Source organism: Glarea lozoyensis (genome assembly GCF_000409485.1).
Source record: "Glarea lozoyensis ATCC 20868 chromosome Unknown GLAREA15, whole genome shotgun sequence".
NCBI lineage: Eukaryota > Fungi > Ascomycota > Leotiomycetes > Helotiales > Helotiaceae > Glarea > Glarea lozoyensis.
In genome coordinates, this window is record NW_007360989.1 from 28,717 (window position 1) to 47,532 (window position 18,816).

General features: G+C 47.3%; 6 protein-coding genes across 6 annotated transcripts; 3 read left to right on the forward strand and 3 right to left on the reverse strand.

Moving 5' to 3' along the window:
- Positions 1–37: 37 nt before the first annotated feature.
- On the forward strand, positions 38–1,777 carry GLAREA_05827 (uncharacterized protein; the record flags this gene model as incomplete). The annotated part of the gene is made up of 4 exons (XM_008081241.1): positions 38–187; positions 242–289; positions 348–469; positions 535–1,777. 4 exons carry the CDS (start codon positions 38–40, stop codon positions 1,775–1,777), a joined length of 1,563 nt encoding a protein of 520 aa, XP_008079432.1.
- Positions 1,778–2,856: 1,079 nt separating this feature from the next.
- Positions 2,857–5,813, forward strand: GLAREA_05828 (Nudix; the record flags this gene model as incomplete). The annotated part of the gene is made up of 4 exons (XM_008081242.1): positions 2,857–3,679; positions 3,734–4,395; positions 4,847–4,974; positions 5,048–5,813. 4 exons carry the CDS (start codon positions 2,857–2,859, stop codon positions 5,811–5,813), a joined length of 2,379 nt encoding a protein of 792 aa, XP_008079433.1.
- Positions 5,814–6,067: 254 nt separating this feature from the next.
- Positions 6,068–8,347, reverse strand: GLAREA_05829 (Metalloproteases (zincins), catalytic; the record flags this gene model as incomplete). The annotated part of the gene is made up of 4 exons (XM_008081243.1): positions 6,068–6,473; positions 6,523–7,497; positions 7,548–7,939; positions 7,985–8,347. The coding sequence occupies 4 exons, from the start codon at positions 8,345–8,347 to the stop codon at positions 6,068–6,070; spliced, it is 2,136 nt and encodes a 711-aa protein (XP_008079434.1).
- A 1,822-nt stretch (positions 8,348–10,169) lies between these two features.
- GLAREA_05830 (MFS general substrate transporter) lies at positions 10,170–12,315 on the reverse strand (the record flags this gene model as incomplete). Its single annotated transcript, XM_008081244.1, has 7 exons — positions 10,170–10,759; positions 10,821–10,908; positions 10,972–11,216; positions 11,266–11,532; positions 11,585–11,833; positions 11,883–11,960; positions 12,015–12,315. The coding sequence occupies 7 exons, from the start codon at positions 12,313–12,315 to the stop codon at positions 10,170–10,172; spliced, it is 1,818 nt and encodes a 605-aa protein (XP_008079435.1).
- A 987-nt stretch (positions 12,316–13,302) lies between these two features.
- On the reverse strand, positions 13,303–15,042 carry GLAREA_05831 (uncharacterized protein; the record flags this gene model as incomplete). Its single annotated transcript, XM_008081245.1, has 4 exons — positions 13,303–14,272; positions 14,324–14,565; positions 14,615–14,935; positions 15,007–15,042. 4 exons carry the CDS (start codon positions 15,040–15,042, stop codon positions 13,303–13,305), a joined length of 1,569 nt encoding a protein of 522 aa, XP_008079436.1.
- A 550-nt stretch (positions 15,043–15,592) lies between these two features.
- GLAREA_05832 (WD40 repeat-like protein) lies at positions 15,593–18,412 on the forward strand (the record flags this gene model as incomplete). The annotated part of the gene is made up of 3 exons (XM_008081246.1): positions 15,593–15,769; positions 15,832–15,859; positions 15,918–18,412. The coding sequence occupies 3 exons, from the start codon at positions 15,593–15,595 to the stop codon at positions 18,410–18,412; spliced, it is 2,700 nt and encodes an 899-aa protein (XP_008079437.1).
- Positions 18,413–18,816: the final 404 nt, after the last annotated feature.

Consider the following 18,816-nt stretch of genomic DNA (forward strand, 5'->3'; position numbering starts at 1 on the left):
TTATTGACTTGTGTAATGCATGAACCAGAAGATACAAATGATTTCATCCCCGTTTTCGAGATACACAGCTTCATTGCAGGCTCGTGTCGAGTCGTCGGCGATATGGGTTTCTCTGAGGGATGTGCTGATCAAGAATTGGCATCTTGGCTTCACAGCTTTTGGTGGGCCACCAGTGCATTTTCAAATTGTAAGTTCTGCCATTGACTTTGAAAATGAGTTTTTACTGATTATTGTTGAATAGTTGCATAAAAAGTTTGTGGATAAACATAAATGGATTGATGAACAATTGGTGAGCCTTTGACTCATTGATCGGGAGAAGCTCGTCAAAGCTAATGAGAATTTTCTAGTACCAAGAGCTGTTTGCGTTGAGCCAGGCGCTTCCAGGGCCGGCGAGCACCAAAATGTTGTTTTGTATAAACTATATTCATGGAGGATTTCTTGCGGGCTTTCTTGCATTTGCTCTATGGTGGTATGTAATTTGAATCGCCGCTCAGCGCGCCAAAAGTCGAGATCAAAATCTGACCGCGCGATTAGTATTCCAGGAGCCCTAGGCATGTTTGGTCTTTCACTGGGAGTGGCACGCATCGGTGAGACACTACCTGCGCCGGTCTATGCTCTTCTCTCTGGATTGAACGCCGCAACTGTCGGTATCATCGCTCTGGCTGCAGTGCAACTGGGAGAGAAAGCAATCACAGACAAACTAACTCGATTGCTGGTATTTCTCGGCGGAGTTGCGGGAATGCTTTATACCGCTCTCTGGTATTTTCCAGTTCTCATGTGCGGGGCAGGGATTGCTACCTTGGTGTGGGATTATAAGTGGCTGCAGAATACATACAAACGGACCATCAGAAGACATCAACGAAATCGATCAGAAGAAGAGCCAAATGAGGCAATCGATCCACCAGTACAGTTGGGTATGTCTCAATCAGCAGATTTAAATGACCCCGGCAACGCAATCCATCATCGAAATGTTGCCGCCGGTGAAGAGGACGATATAGCGCTCGCCAACCGTGAACCTGCAACCATCACCGCCGTTGACAGTACCAATCCAATTCTAAACGTGGACTCACAGAGGGTCGTGCCACCCAACATCGAACTAAAACTCATTAGCTGGAAAACGGGTCTCTACGTCCTCGCGGGATTTATAATCTCCTTCATCGCAGTTATGCTTACCAGAAGTCTACTCAAATCTCGCCCCCGAGGCGTATCTCTCTTTGCAAATCTCTATCTCGCAGGTACGATAATATTCGGTGGCGGACCCGTCGTCGTTCCACTTCTGCGCGAGTACGTCGTAGCTGAAGGCTGGGTCTCTCCGCGGAATTTTCTTCTCGGTCTGGCACTCATTCAATCATTTCCTGGCCCTAATTTCAATTTCGCTGTTTATCTCGGTTCGCTCGCTACTGTTGGAACCTCACTCTCACCTGCTTCAGGTGCAATTCTGGGGTTTATTGGGATATTCGCCCCGGGTCTTATCATCGTCACTGCAGTTATGGGACTTTGGAAGACTTTACGCTCTCGTCGGTGGTTGTTGTCGATTTTAAGAGGTGTAAATGCGGGAGCTGTTGGGCTGGTTTTTACTGCGGTGTATAAATTGTGGCAGATTGGGTTTGTGGATGCGGATCATCAGAGTGGTAGTCCGTTGGGGAGAGATCCTTGGTGGGTTGCTATTACGGCGACGAGTTTTGTGGGTGGTGCTTGGTTTGGGTTGAGTGCGCCTTTTGCGATTCTGCTTGGGGGCGTGATGGGGTTGACTTGGTATGGTGTGGTGAAGGCATGATAAATCTCCATCTTCTTGAAGCCGCCAGTTGCCTGCCGGTGGATTCCGTCGAAGAGTGAAAGTCCTCTGGAGTCACAATTACATTCAGTCCGACGATCTTCTCATCCGGCTTCTGCACCGTATCTGGCTTTGAGCCGCTCGCTGCGCGAATTCGCTCCGCATTCGTGCAGGTTGCTTTCTTGAACTCGCCAATGCCACTCCAAATTTTGATATCGATTTCCAACTACTTTCATCGACAAAATCCCAATTACTTTAGCAGACGCTCCGCAATCACAAATTCACGAGCAGTTAGCAGACTGTTTATTACCTCAATCGCCAGTTTTCAAATAATCTACCGTTTTCTACGACATAATGGACTATTCAGTCCTGATTTTCCGCAATGGTCAAGATCTCCCGGAGGATTTGCCAACAGGAAAACAATAATGTCGGGAAATACTGTGCGATATCTCTGTAACAAGTCCGGGGTCCTACAAAACCCCTTGTCGGTTCGCTTCCACCCCGCCTCAAACGTCGCAGATCTTCGGGGACAAGATTCTTCGAAACAAACGACAATCGCGGACTTTTCATATGTCGCTCCTGGTAGACTTTATATCGCTCAAAAATCACAGAGAACTTCTCTTCACACACGATATATGATGTCTCACAGCTTACGAAAGTTCGCCACAATTCTTTCCAAGATTTCACAAATAGCTTCCTCATACCCATCGTCGCCGCCAAGCTTTCAACATCAAAGCGTTCTTCGGTAGATACAGTCTTTGAGACCGCGCACTGAACATCGAGAAGCTTGTCTAACATCTTGGAATGTTTAGCCGTTTGACAGCTTGGATGAAGAGACATGCCAAGAGAGCCAAGTGAGCTTCGAGGCAAAGCTTCGTGCACGGCATAAGCTTATGTATTGCCCTTAAATCAACTCTTCGTCCAATCTTTCCAAACTTTTAGTTTCTCTTGAGTTTATTCTCATCTGTCCCCCATATCAAGTATACCTAAGTCTCTTGCGCCTAGGAAACTTTTTTTTTTTTTTTTTTTTCGCAAATCGCATCTGAACGAATCACCCTTCTCAAAATTTCTAGGATTATTCTATGACCACGAAGGCGAGGACGACAACGACTATCGAAGAGAAGGTTTTGCATACAGCCGACAAGCTGGATCGACCAGTGGCTCCACATCGATACTCCTTCCCGATTGCAATGGAAGAGGCAACTCTCATTGAAGTCGAGGAGGGAAGTCATAGTGGTGGTTTCCAGCGGGATCTGTATGGATGTGCCAGCTGTTCGGAAAAGATTCCTCATACAAAAGCTCGAATCTTATGCAGTCGATGTCTAAATTACCATTTATGCTCGAATTGCTACGTTATCAAGAGCTATGCCAAACCTCATGTCGACTCGCATCAAACCAAAGTCATCACAGTATCTGGCTTCTTCGTCCCAGGCGCACCAACAGTCCCTCCAAAACCAGCTCCAGCGTTACCGCCTCGAGCAAACCCCGCGCCCGCATTATCGATAAAAGACACGGTTGAAATTCCTACAGCTGATTGGGGATTATTATGGAATATCATGAAAGCTCCATTGCAGAAGAAGGGTCCAAAACTCCCAACTAAAGATAAAGATGGCCTGGCGATCGAGGTGAAGGATGTGACAGGAGGAGGCATGGCAAGTGGGATGAGCAATCTTCCACCCTCACCACCAACTTCTGTAAATCTTCTCGACGATGCAGCTACCACGAATCCAATGCCCGAAACCTGGGAACCTTTATTTGCTGCAGACTCCACACCGACACCCATCTTCATCGCCCTGATGAGCACAATTTTCAGCCATCTCGACCCGTCACGCACCGGTTATTTGAGCCCAGAAACATACTCTGACTTTCTTGACACTCAAGGCTATCAGTGGAATGCGAATGTTTGTAAGTAGTGAATACATCTCTTCCCAGTAGTCTTATACTAATAAAATTCTCTAGGGAAAAATGCACTGGACTCAGAAAACAATGAGAACCCCAAAGATTTAGCAGACGTTGAATTTGGAAATTACCTCGCAGAAATGAGCATCTCCCACGAACTTCGCGTTCGCTCAGACAACGAATCAACTTCCGAATCAGTAGAAGCATCATTAGATGCAAATCAAAACTACAGTCCGAAAATGCCAATGTTGACCAAACAAGGCTTCATGGATCTGAGTGCGATCGAATATCTGGTAAATCCGGACAAAGCACTTGACTACCTACGAAAGGCTCTCGACGAATACGGAATTTGGAAGGGACTGGGGGAGATGCCACGGGTTGCTCTCCCTAATAATTCGTTGCCTAAAGCGTCTCGAACTAAATCGAATGCAACGGCGGAGAGAAATGTTGTAGTCGAAGAAGGAAAGGAGACGATGAGCCCCCCGCCACTGCCAAAGCGTAGTCCAACCGTGGAGGCAAAGGCCAAGACACCGGGTATGAAGGATGAATTTGATGAGGTAGATTTGAAGGAGAAAGTGTCTAATAATACTGATCTTGACTCGGTCGCGGAGTCGAAGGACGAGAAGACTGTCGACGCAGGGACTGGAGAGCAGGCATCTAGTCCTGGCGAACAGAAGGTTCAAAAGGAGAATGATGAGAAGGCAAATGATACCATTACAATGGTATTTGAGAAGATCTAGATAGCAGATAATTACAAATCTCACGTCAAAAAGGGTATCCTATGCATACAAAGATCCACATAAAGATGTGCCGAATACCGCGCTCAATAAGCATTCATCAGAACTTCACTAAACTCGTGGCAATTTCGGTCCCTCTGTCTTGTATGGATAATCCTGTATGGATAGAACTACTATACTGGATTGTATGTTCCAAATGCTTTGTATTTCCGATGTATTTATTACATAGTAGAAAGTAGAAAGTCTTCAGAGGGGGCCCGTCATGTGATATCCGGTCGAACTTCGGATATAAATGTAACTGGCGGGTTCATCTCATGTCCTCACCCCTGACCTTTCCAACTCCATCATCAAACTCATCTCAACGGTCAATCGCGCGAAACTCACTCTTGGGATGCTTCTTCGCCGAAAGGTGTTTTCTTCTAACACATTTCAACAGTCTCGACGCTTTATATCAACGAAGCTGCGCAATCGCGGAGTCGTGTCATCCGTTATTTGCACCCCTCGAACGCCCGATGGAGTGAGAATTGCTCTCTTCAAACGAAATCTTGAAACTTCGTATTACGCGTATGTCAATCTTGCTCGTTGAATACCTCCAAACTTACACGTATATCGAGAAAAATTAGCTAACGAGGTAAAGTGGAAAATGGGCCCTATGCAGCGGCTCCATCGAAACTAGTGACCAAAACCCAGAAGCAGCCGCAAGCCGAGAAATCCTCGAGGAAACCGGACTGGGTAAAGACGACGTAAAACTGCTTACTCGAGGCGCTCCGTATCAGCTAGAGGACAAAGAGTTGAACACTCTGTGGACTATTCATCCTTTCGCCTGGCAATTTGATGAAAATGCATCTGGAAAAACAATCACGCTGGATCGCGAGCACGAGAAATACGTTTTTATAAGTCCCAAGGACGTCAAAACTTACGACCATGTACCGCAACTAGATCTTGCACTTAAGCGTGTCTTGATCAGTCCCATGTTAGAAGAGGGGCTCGCAGCATTATCAGCCAAGCATTCAGAGGGCACGCAGGTCCTGGCGGTAGAGGCCTTGACTTTACTCCTGAATATTGTGGAGTACTGGCAAGTCGGATTTTTCGGTTCTAAGAAAGAGTTTTGGGACGAGCTGAGATGGGTCGGATGGCACATCATGAAGAACGGTCTGCCGGCCGTTGGCAAAGGGCCGGATCCTTCCCTTGCGATTTTAAAGGTCCTGCTCGCCGTTCAGGCAAGACTTACGGTTCCGGGCGGCGTATCGAGGCACTTGGTGCATAAATTAGAAAGATTACAGATTTTCACGATTGATGAGATAGCGTTGATGATGGACTTTGCGAGGACTCGTTCGGATAAGCTTGTGAAAGTTCCTCATCGTAAAAAGTGGCTGGAGAAAACTGTTTTCTCTGAGCTATGAGTTTGGAGTCATTACCAGATAACATCATCAGGGTCTGGTTGAATATTGTATAGTTACGCAAAATGGGAGAATGAGGAGTTGATCTCCTGGTCCACGGATGGACACGATTTTGGGACATGAATACATTATGGTATAATCTAAACTCTCTGAGTATGTACTACTTCAGATAATCTCCCTTTTGACATTGCTTTTCATAAATCATTACTTGGACTCAAGCAAGTGAACCACAACCGAGTTAGCATCTATCAAACCATCTAACTAAGAGTTGGGACACATCCACAAGCCGAGCTGACTCTGGAGACAACGTCGCCACCGCACGCAGAGACCAAGTATGGCTTGACGGCACTGACACTGGTAACAACGGTCTTAGTAAAGTTACCACAGAACTGCTGAGACTCGAGGAGACGGCCAGTTGGCGAGGTGGCACGGAGAGCCCGGAGACAGTTATCAGCGCTGCAGCCGCAGACACCGTTGGGGAGGTTGTAGCTGTCGACTCGGGACAAGTGGTCGAGTGGGTTGTCGGATCGGCGAGCGTCTGCTCCAAGACCGCGCTTGGCGAATGCCTTCCAGATACTGCATTGGTTGGCACCACCGGTTCGGGCCTTGTCGGCATCGAGAATGGCATCACGGGCAGTGATGAAGGTTGGGCGACATGGTTGACTATTTGTTATTAGCTTTACTCTTCAAGAGTAGATGATTCAAAACTTACAGCTTCATTCCGTCAACGACCAATTGCATAGCCAAAAATCTTCCGTCAGTTGGGATACCGTTGGAGAAGGTTGGGAATCTGTTGGCGTTGATTCCGTGGTCGTCAATCAAGTTCCACATAACCTCGTAGAGCATGGTGGCCCAGATGGTACCGATGAAGTGAACGAGGGTGGAGTTGTTGGCGGTAGAGTAGATCATTGGGTTGACAGATTGGCTGGTGGAGTAGAGGTAAGTTCGGATACCTGATGGTCTACCTCTGACATAGTCACCCATTGGGTAGTTGGTCTTTCTTGTGTCGCTGGTCTTGAGGTGGATTGCGATAGCCATGAAATCTCCCCATCCCTCACCCATTCCACCGGCTTCGGTGGTAGAGAGACATGCAGAGTTCAAAGCTCCTCCCGTGAGACGGTTGGAGAGACCGTGAGTGTATTCGTGGATGACGACACCAGCATCGAAGCTGGAATCACGCCATGGGGAAGCTGGACGTGTGTAGTTCCAGATGTACATGCGCATTCTTGGGACTTGACCATCAATTGGGGTAGCAAAGTTAGCGTTGTTGATACCGGAACCGTCCTGGGTGTTCAAAGTTACGGGATCATTTCCTCGTCCACCTTGACCGTTGGTGTTGACCTCGAAATTTCCAGATGCCTCGTTGAAACCGAGAGTGTGGAGCAAATCGTGGTACATGTTTGCGGTGTAGAACAATTGAGTGACTGATGCATTTGCATAGGTTTTTGGCTCATCGTTCAAAAGACTGAATTCGTAGTCGAATACTAGGTCAGACTCGTACGGGCGGAAATCATTGTTGATGTTTGAGTCGCCATCCCAGTTGGTCTGGGCGTTACCGTTGTTTCCTCTGGTGGTGTTGTAGGTAACATTTCCAGTTGAGTGCCAGCCAAACTCAGAGGCTTGGAGGTTCCATGGGTCGGTCTCAATGACACGGCTTCCCTTCTCTGGATCGTTCACTCCCCAAGGGCTGTAATTTATTAGTCAATAATACAGAAACCTTAGAGATGATACACTTACTAAACGTTGTATGATGCCTCAGCAACGTAGTCTACAACATGGAACACTTTCTCGGGGGTCTTGGCGTCAACAAAGGTCAACAACCAGTTCGAGTCGATATCAGTCTCAACTCTCCATGCGAGTGCTAAGCTGCTGCCACTTTGGACGTAGACAAGGTGTGCCTTTGGGTCTGAAAGAGCACCGGTGGAACCAGTGATGGTGAAGTGCTCAATCTCAGCTTCTGGGACTGCAACAGCGGAGGATGCGTCAACTGCGAGCTGCAGAGTGTTGGATACGCCAGTCAAAGCTGCGACAGGGCTGACTTGGTCTCTCTTGATCAATGGGCTCTCTGTTGGAAGAGTTCCGGTGAAGAAAGAGTTCCCGAAAGAGAAGACTTTGCCATCTTTTCCAACCTGTAAATGTCAGGAATCGAATCATTACGAGCTGAAAATACTCACATTGACGTTGAAGTCAGCGGTATCAATATCAATGCCGTGAAGAGTCTGCTTGAAAACAACGTGTCCAACTCCAGTATCGGATTGGTAACTGTTAACGACACGAAATTCCGCTCCTGGGGCAACCTTTCTGACTAATTGACTGGCGGTGTCAATGTAAGTTGGCGCGGAGAATGTTCTGAGTTGAGGTTTCTCCTCGGTGAGGACAAGGTTGTTGGAGTAGCTGGAGCCAACACCAACTTTGAATGAATCCAAGTTGACTGTCCTTCTCTGAATGGTGTTCTCGGAAGTGGCAGGATGAGGATGACCGAGTACACGACCAGCCAACAAGGCAGCCGCGACAGCGGTTTGGGAGACGTGACGCATATTGAAAGGGTGAGTGACTAAGTGCAAGGTGTGATTGCAATGTTCTCGACGTCAATACCTCAAAAACTGATGCGACATCATCATGTATAAATATGCTCATGGCTATCACTGCCCATCTTTGGGAGTGACTATCATTGGCCGTAAGCTCCCAAGTCTTCTTACATTCGACAACTTCCTCATGAAGAATGGCCTCGCAGTGAGCCAAGAGATAACTCGATGTAAATGGATGTGAGCGACGACAAGCCCATGTGAGGCATGAGGCTCGAGTCACTTGGCAGGTCCACGGCTAAATGGCCTTGTGGTACCTTCTAGCCACAGACGCATGCTTTGTACAGATTACCAAATATTTCAAGGTACCAGTGCCACGGTGGGGAGGACTATATGAGGATTAAGCGCCAATTCAAAGTGACAAGTCGCGGGTAGACCGTCGTGCTCGCCCCTGACATGCGCAGAGAACCAGAGGCAAATAGGAAGCTGGGAGGCGTTTTTAAGTCCGATGGCACCTAAGAAGTGTACATCAAGCTGCAGAATGAATGAATGATGCTTGGTTAGGTGCAGAACCAAGCCCAATAGTTTTGGTACCGGGATGATTTTGATGGAAGAGCACATGAAGGACGTCGCCAAGCGATGCCAATTTCAAACCGTCGGCACCTCCCTATTTAGGCAGGTCGCTAAACAAATCTCACCTAAAGCCTCAAATCATCTGGAGGATTGAATCCCATAGTTATGGAATGCAGACAATTAATTCTCCAGTGGCACTGTGCTGTGCCTTTCTTACCCCCCATCTTTGATGCGGGGGATTTTGACATGGCGGGGTGATAGGACGAGGTGGATAGATATACCGAGACCGCGAATGAAAAGATAATGGTCGTAAGTGAAGCTAGTTATTGATCATATATCAGAAAATAATTGAATACGACTAAGATTACCAGACATAGGAAAGATAGAAAAGCCAAATGTGCTATTAGAGAAATCGCATAGGGAAGTCTTTTCTCCGAGTTCAGTATTCAAACTTCACTACTAAACACTCACAAGAGTGGACTAGCAATTAGTCTCAGCGTCGTAAACATCAGACCCTAGGATCGGCAGAGGCGAACGACACTTACAGGTCTTGGCTCTGATTGAACTGCTCTAACGAAATCCAGAATGACTTTCGGAATATAACTTCCAGCACGACAAGTCCGTAGTGAAAAAAGGAACGATGGATTATCTGTCGAACTTTCCTTGATCAACACGTAGATGTGGAACTGTCTACGCTAGTCCGTCACAGTATGCAGCTGTCCAATATGTCCTTCGCCAAAACGGGATGTTGATAGTTGATCGGCCAACTCAGGATACATTCGCAGAGTTTCCTGTCGGCTGATACTTGAAATGGAAGAGAGAAAAGGAAAAATAGGCCATATTTGGATTAGAGGAGCATTTCGACTGGGTTTAGACCTCGCAAAATGAAGCTGACTGAGACTAGGCTGACTTAGCGCTTGGCATTTCAAGATAGACAGACATTCTGTCGTCTTACCGGATCTATCTGGAATCGACGCTCTCTCACTCCTGTGCTAAGTTATTGACCTGAGCCGAGACGGTTTAAATGGCTGTTTCGTTGACACAAGGCAATCTCATTTTCAAGCACCTGCCGTATTAGAAGAACTAGAAGTATCGATAGACCAAGATGGCAAAAGTTTTCCGAATAATTCCTTTCTGAACAATGATGCTGTAACGTATTACATGTAGATATCTAATGCAGGGTATAGAAAAGAAGAAGATAACTCGACAAACGCATTCTAGCTACTCATCCCCATGATCTTACATTTCCGTCAAGCTTCCTTCAATGCAGTAATTCCTCGTGTTTGGCGTTCGCGTCTTGAGCAGTCTTGTGTCCATTCTCTTTCCTGAAAATATCCGACTCCGAGACAGGAGAAAATACTTTGCCCCATCGGAAAGCAAAGAAGTCGCCAGCAGTTACCATAGCACTGCGTAAGTTCTCCCGCATAAGCTGACTAGTAGGCTGACTGAAGATGATATCAATCTCCTCAAGAGTCTTGTTCTTTGTCTCTGGCATGAAAAGGATCTGGTAAAACCATCCCACGACCGCGATGCCACCGTAGAAGCCTAGTGACAAGCCGATCTTTGACATTGCAGATTGCATCTCGGCGAAGAAGTAAGTGACGAGGAAAGAGCAGAGGAAAAGCGTCACATCACTTGTTTCCATGCCGTAACTGCGAAGGTAGGTAGGGTAGACTTCTGCGGGGATGACCCAGGTGAGACAGGCGTAGGAGCCAAAGAAGCCCTCATAGATGATAAGACCAGTAATGTAGGTTCCTTGAGACCCAGCTTTGTTAGATAAGGGAATGAGATAGGAGCAGCCAATGATGACGAGACCGATGAAGAACCCAGGAAGCATAGCACACGCCCAAACTTTGAAAGTTGATTAGCAAGATGGAAAGCGATGCGAATCGAAGGAGATTATTTTACTTACATCGCCTGCCAAACTTCTCCATGTAGAAAATGGCTGGGAGGGTACCTAATAGGAGCGCCCCTCCACCAACGAGAGACATGAATACGGCCTATAGAATGTTAGCAAGAATAAAAGCAGCAAGCGAACAAAGCAGTATGTGAAGAAAGCTTACGTCTTTATCGTCAAACCCCACTTGTTGCATAAGTGTCGCCATGTAATACTGAATCGCGTTAATTCCAGTAAACTGCCCCAGAAACACCATAACGTTGGCGTAGATGATAGCCCGTCTAGCGCGTGGAACTGTAAAGAAATCCATCCATGGAAATCTCTTATTGACCCGATTCTCCATAGCGGCAAACTCCTCAGCGACAGAGTACTTCATGACGAAGAATTCAGTGCGAGCGGCAATATCTTGACCTTCATGGTATTAGTGCACTGTTCCTGAGTTAAAGAAGAACATTCATACCTCTAATCTGTTTCCAAACATGCCAAGCTTCGGTGGTCTTTCCTTTGTGCATAAGGAAGCGAGGAGATTCCGGCATGAACATGATACCCACGAACATCACAGTCGAGAAAATGAGAGATGATCCTAGCATATATCTCCAGCTTCCAGACGGTACGTTGACGAATATGGCAGCGACCACATAACCGAGGACTTCGCCTAGAGCTATCATGAATTGATACAATGAAACAAGATTTCCACGGTATTTTGGGGCAACGGATTCCGCGACGTCTACAAGTTGTCAGTCATGATAGCCTCACCGGAGTGACCAGCTTATACTCACAGACGGGAACGGTTCCACCCTCTAATCCAACTCCCATTCCGAGAATGATACGACCAGTAACCATCATCCCAAAATCAACTGCCCCAGCGCAAAGACCTGCACCAATGGTATACATGACGAGAGATACGATAATTGCCATACGTCGTCCAACGGCCTCGTTAAGGGGACCCAGAATCAATGCACCACCTACAGCTCCTAATGGCACACCGGAGCTAACAAGACTGACTTGTTTCGTGTTGAGACCGAGAGCTAGAGATGATCAGATTACAAATCAAAAAGGCAATGAGATAAAACTTACAAGCTGGCATAAAGAGATTGGCACCCGAGATAAGACTCTGATCGATTCCACTCAACAAACCACCCATGGAGGCAAAACCTAAACGGACTTAACACATTTCACTACTTTGCACGTTCGTCTTGGTGCACTCACCAACAAGCAGCCAAGTAAAATACCTGGGATCCTTCAAACGTAATTGTGGCTTAAGCCATGTCGACCGAATGTTCTTTGCCTGCAGCTCTGCCTCGACTTCATCCATTTCACGGTTGATGGTATCGATATCCCCCGCGGCCGCAATCTGAAGAGCCTCCCATTCAGATACCTGGCGCGTAGGTTTTGGTCGTGACGGAACATCGACTTGACCAATGATTTTTTCGTCCTTTGACACATCAATGTCACTTCCAGATAGGGAATTGCTCATTGGAGCTACGGTGGGGTTGGTGGGAGATGCCATTGCGACGAAGCACCACTTGTCAATTGGGAGGAGGGAGAAGATGAGAGAGGAGAAAGGAAATGCAAAACGGACGAGGGATCAGCGAACTATGTATTGTCTTTGAGGTGGAGACACTTGGAGCTTAATCCAATCCTCGACTGTACGAATACTAGATTTGCGGATGGAAACGTTCGCTAGCTAGCCGTCCATGTAGATTCGAGAACATCAAGAACGACCTATGGATCCAAACAGAGTCTTCGGTTGGTCAGTTTGACAGCGGTATCCGTTGCCCATGGCACCATGCATGTGGAAAACTCCAGCGGTCGGCTGCCCTTGGGGCCCCTTTTCTAGTTCGATCTCCATCAAACGCAGGTAAATTAGGGGAAGTGGAGGTTGGAGAAATTGATATCGCAACACTCGTGTGCAACGAGAACACCAAATGTGATGTCATTTAGATCTTTCAGTACAAAGGCGATTGTCGGCCTTTGCCCAACCCTATATGTTTTGAGAATATTCCCATCAAGTTCCACTTAGTAGCATTAGAACTGCCGTAGAAGGACCATGGCGTGTTTAAAAGTGCCACAAATTGGCCGAAATGGGAATATACTCAAACGAATCGCGACTTGTAATTCGCTGTTGAAGGTTGAATCCAGGGTTGATGGATCCCACGATGCAAATCCCTAATAAGCTTCCGCCCAAGCCAGCCAAGTGCAGCCACTCGAGTGCTTGGATCCAAACAAGCTTTCCACAAAATCTCCATAAAAGAGTTTTCTTGGTGTGTTCTACCCGAGTCAGTGGATGCGTTGCGCGGCACTTCTTCGCTTGTTCTGGAACCTGAGTGGATAATCGGAAGGGTCGCTCCGCGCAAGGGCTATTTGCTTTTGGTCCCTTCCAGAAAGAACAAGAGCCTCACACTTCAGTCTTCCTCGAGAATGATGTTGTTATGTGTGTCTGTCCCCTAGAGCTGGTGATTGAGTTGCGAATGTGTTCCGACCATACGTGAAAGCATCACCTGACAACCATTGTGTTTCTTGGGCTGTCCGTCTTCTTTTTGGATAGCAGTCGTTGAGAAACAATTGTAAAACCAGCCCATACCAAGCCTGTAATTCCTAGCTGCAGTACGAGGGCGGATACAATGTTCCCGGTACCGCGAAGTCCTAGATCCCTTATGGTTGAAGTTAATGTGTACATGTCCGCCGTAGGAGCCCCTGCGCTGTGTCGATATGCGCGACCGATCACCCTCATAACAAGAGCTTCTACTGGCATGACAATAAGCCCTGCCACAACCTCCCTAATACCCTCAGTTGCCATGATGGCGGGAAGCAGAGTCAGTCCGGTAACTCGGTACCGAGTCTCGTTGGATTGTTTAGGTTCGTTTGCTGCACGTAATTCCGCTGACCAACTGCCTTGCGGTCCTGGGGTAGAGTCAAGCTCAGTTGCATCGACTTCAAGGCTGATTAATGTTGCAGCTGGCTCTCTCTCATCTTCAGGTCCAGATTCATTTTCTCGCTCGGTCGGCCTAGTGGTTTCCATTCGCTCAAGCACAGGAAGGCCTTCTAACGCACGAAGAGTCGGCTCGTCTTGAACATTATTTCGATCCTGCTGGTGGCGATCTGGTGTGTCGAACTCTGCCGAAGGAGATATTGACATTCCTGCAAAGATACTCTCTCCGATTGGCCGGGGTAGATTTAGATAAATTGGCTGATACAGATTCCTTGCTACGATATGTTTTATCCATCCATTACCTGAAATAACAAGCAGTGGGATGAGTGATTTCGCTGCTACCAACGACCACGATGCAAGCGAACTGGCCCCGATTGGTAAAGGAAATGGAGGCGCTTGGATGGGAGAGTGCGCGGAGAACGGAATGAACGATCGTGCAGTAGGCATGAGCTGGGATCCGGGGATGAGGTGTAACTGTTGAAGAATGGCGAAGAGACGGAAATGCAAGGTGATAAATCCGAACCCAACGTTCAAGCTGTTGGTTGTAAGTGACATTGAGCAATCAGTGAAGATTTGAACAACTTACATATGCTGAATCGAATACTTCCATCGTAATTGAGCAGGCGGCAAAACAATCGCGTTCCCATTCTCATCCTCTTCATCCCATATAGCTTCTGTGACATTTTCTCCAAAGAAATGGATCCAATCAGCTAGGTGATATGCAAGAACAGCAGGTAGTCCTGAAGTAATAACCTGCAAAGCACTTGTTTCTCGGCTCTCACGCCTGATAATCTCCAAAAGTCCGGTGTCTGCATAAGATCGATAAATCTGGGCATCTAATTAACACAGGAAAACAGAAATCCGAACACATGCTTACCAAAATTCGTCGTCGAAGTCCAAGGACACCCCATATCCCACCGACCAACACAGCTCGCCCATACTCCATCGCACGGATGCCACTTAATGTTTCCTCATTCTTCTCTGCTTGGTACTCAGCCGCCTTGACCTTTGCGGCCAAGGAATCTTCAACAACACCAGTGACTTGCATCACTTCATTGGCAGCTCTCACGTGTTCTCGTTCCCGACGTTTGGTTTCTGGGTTGCGCGGATGGCCATGTTCGTTGTACTGCTGACCAGTCGACGAAGATGAAGGATTATCATCACTGCGGATGACTTCATCCTCGTAAGGTCCTCTGCCCTGTAAGTTGTTAATAAGAGTAAAAAGGGTAGACTGCACGTGCTTGAAAGGGATAATGGACATGAGCTTACCAGTGCCAAAGCTGTCAGAGAATCTAAGCGGACCATGTTGCTCGAGCTGACGGTATGTTTGACGCGATTTGGTTTTTGTAATTGTAATAAACGTTAGTCGTTCAACTATTCTTTGCCTGGTGACGGTGCATCTAGTCCCAAACAAAACTCCAGAGGAAACAACAAAGCTATTCCGGATATTAGAAGCTGCAGCTACGGAGCGAATGTTGTTGAGGCAGTACTGATGAGCCGGGAAAGCAAATTGAAAGTCACAGTGTTGCAGTCCCTCATAAGTCGTGCCAGGTTGAAGTCAATGAATGCAGCATGTTATTACTGGAGTTGCGTTTGAACGCGTGATTGCTGGAAATGTTCAGGGCGGTGAGGTTTCTTATCTGGCAGAACTCTTCAGTCTAAACCCGATAAAGCTGGTCGTGGGGTTCTTCGAAATATTTTCTTTCTGAGGGCAAGGAAAGCGCAAGAATCCTGGCAGCATTATTACGCTCATTTCATATATTACGTCTATGTCGAAAGTCCCCATACTCCCATGAATGCTGTAGTATTTTGTTGATTGCAGTAAAAAGTTGATCCTCCAACTGTACCCGGCGCAATGGCCAACAAATCCCCATACCAGACAACTTTTGAACCAGAGCGAACTATTCAACCAATATATACCGGTGGCAGTGTCGCTCTCGATAATAGCGGTCGCATACTTGCGACGACCTTAGGAGAGGATGCGTTACTTACGGATTTGAATACGGGAAGGCAGCTTGCCAGAATTGAGGGGGTGAGTAGTTGAATTCAGCACGCCGACATTCTTTGAGAAACTGCTAATCAAGTAACGAATAGGATGGAGAACTTATATCGACTCTAACATGTGCGCAATTCTTGTTCTCATATCTATGTCATCTCCGTTTCTCTGACAAAACCAATAGTAACCCCATCCGCCTCCCACCTCATCATATGCTCAAGATCCCTTTCAATGCGAATATATGCGCTAAGTGCGTCGCCGAATGCCAATCTCGATCTCAGCTACACTCTTCTACGAACCCTGAAACCTCATACAACGCCCGTGGTGGTTCTCGCTGTGGATCAGACCAGTACATTACTTGCGACAGGTGGAGCAGATGGTGTAGTGAAAGTTTGGGATATATCTGGTGGTTATGTTACGCATACATTCCGAGGTCCAAATATCCTGGTATCTGCTCTACACTTCTTTGAATTGGTGGCGAACAACCGGGACGAAGAATCTGAAATATCATCTCGAAATCGCAAAAAGGATCGTCGGAAGAGTCAAGGCGAGGAGTCGGAATCACAAAACGAGGCTACGAAAGGCTTTCGTCTGGCGTCAGGAGCGCAGGATGGGAAAGTCAGAGTATGGGATCTGTTCAAAAGCACATGCGCTTCTGTGTTAGACTCGCATGTCTCGGATGTTCGCGCATTGGACTACTCGCCTGAGGACAACGCTCTTTTAACAGCGAGTAGAGACAAGACGATAATGTGGTGGGATGCAAGGACGTGGAAAGTTCGGAGAGTGGTTCCTGTTCTTGAGGAAGTGGAAGCTGCTGGTTTCGTGGAATCTGGACGATTGGTCTACACTGGAGGTATTAATGGCAATATTCGCATATGGCAGTCGGATAATGGTCGGGAGGTCACAAAAGCGCAAGGCGCAAAGTCAGAGGCAGATTCAATCGTTAGTGGTATTCATGTTCCCGGTTTGCCATTCATCATATCTGTGCAATCAGATCATACGATGACTGTTCATTCGACCGAGCCACTACGTGAACTTTCGGCATCAGATACAACATCTCCCTTGAACGAGATTCGGAAGATCTCAGGTACCCATGACGAGATCATTGATCTGGGATATCTTTTACCCGATCGATCACTTTTAGCGCTGGCTACAAACTCGGAAGAAATACGAATTGTATCATTAGCACAATCCGGAGCGACCGACGATGCGACATACTTTGGAGCAGATGTAGCTCAATTGAAGGGTCATGAGGATATCGTAATCTGTCTTGACATCGATTGGTCTGGGCATTGGATTGCTACAGGGGCCAAAGATAATACTGCTCGTTTATGGAGAATTGATCCTTCCAATTCATCTTTCTCATGTTTTACCACCTTTACTGGTCATGCTGAATCATTAGGAGCAATTGGATTACCACACTCTATACCCCCAGAATCCTCTGCTGCATACAAGTCACCGCTTGAGCATCCGCCCTCATTTCTTCTTACCGGGTCGCAAGATCGTACGATCAAAAGATGGGATATTTCTTCCAGCGAAAGCGCTCGACGGGCGCCGCGGGCCATCTACACTCGGAAAGCGCACGACAAGGATATCAATGCAATTGATATTGACCACTCAACTCAACTCTTTGCATCAGCTTCTCAAGACAAGACCGTCAAGATCTGGTCAATCGAGGAAGGAGAGGTACAAGGAGTTCTTCGTGGACATCGTCGTGGTGTATGGTCTGTCAAATTCGCGCCAAAAGGAACACCGAATATCGTTGGTGACAGTGGGCCAGCTGCAGGTCGAGGTCTCATTCTGACGGGTAGCGGAGACAAAACAATCAAAATCTGGAGCCTTTCAGATTACAGCTGTCTCCGCACATTCGAAGGCCACACACACAGCGTCCTCAAAGTCGCATGGCTCAAAGTCCCAAACCAAGAAGAGCGCGGTCGAAGACACGTCCACGTCGCAAGCGCAGGAGGTGACGGCCTCGTCAAAATCTGGGACGCAAACACCGGCGAAGCAGCCGCCACACTGGACAACCACGAAGACCGAGTCTGGGCTCTCACCGTCCACCCAGTCACCAACACAATCGTCTCAGGCAGCGGCGACTCCACCATCACATTCTGGAAAGACACCACCTCGGAAACAGCCGCCGCCACTACAGCCGCAGCGACCGAATTCGTCGAACAGGAACAGCAACTCCAGAATTACATCCACAACGGCTCATACCGCTCCGCCATCACGCTCGCATTGCAACTCAACCACCCTGCGCGTCTCCTCTCGCTATTCACCACCGTCACCACGAAAACCCCCGAAGAGGGATCTCTCTCTGGCTTGAAAGCCGTAGATGAAGTCCTCTCCTCCCTTTCAGACAGCCAGCTCTTCACGCTGCTCCTGCGTTTGCGGGATTGGAATACCAACGCGCGTACCGCGTCCGTGGCGCAGCGGATTCTGTGGACGGTCGTGAAGAGTTATCCAGCGTCGCGTCTGTCGAATCTTAAGGTTCGAGGTGGAAAGGAGAGTTTGAAGGAGGTGCTGGATGCGTTGAGGGTTTATACCGAGAGACATTATAAGCGCATGGAGGAGTTGGTGGATGAGAGTTTTTTGGTGGAGTATACGTTGAGGGAGATGGATGGGTTGGGTTTTGTGGATGAGCGTTTGGATGGCGAGCTGGATGGTATTATGGTGTAGATTTTAGGGGGCATTATATACCCGTGCTTCAATTTATTCTGAAATGTGAAATGGTTCTGCATGTGAATCTTTCCAGGTGATTATCTCCTATTTTGATCTCGTTACGCTCGGATTAGTATAAATTTCGAGTCTATTGAGTCAAATTGGAAATCACAATTGCTTCCATTTACATTTACCAATACCAAATCAATCCAAATCAAATTTGTTTACTACACGAATTGTCCTCTAGTGTAATTACATCCTTCATACAATAAACATCTAACACACCACAACCTAATCAACCTAACGCACAAAACACCACACCACACCACATCACTCCATATTCCACCTTCCCCTCTCTCCCCAACAAAATCCCTTTCCATGTCGTCAATTTCCCCCAACTACCCCCCCCCCAAAACAAAACC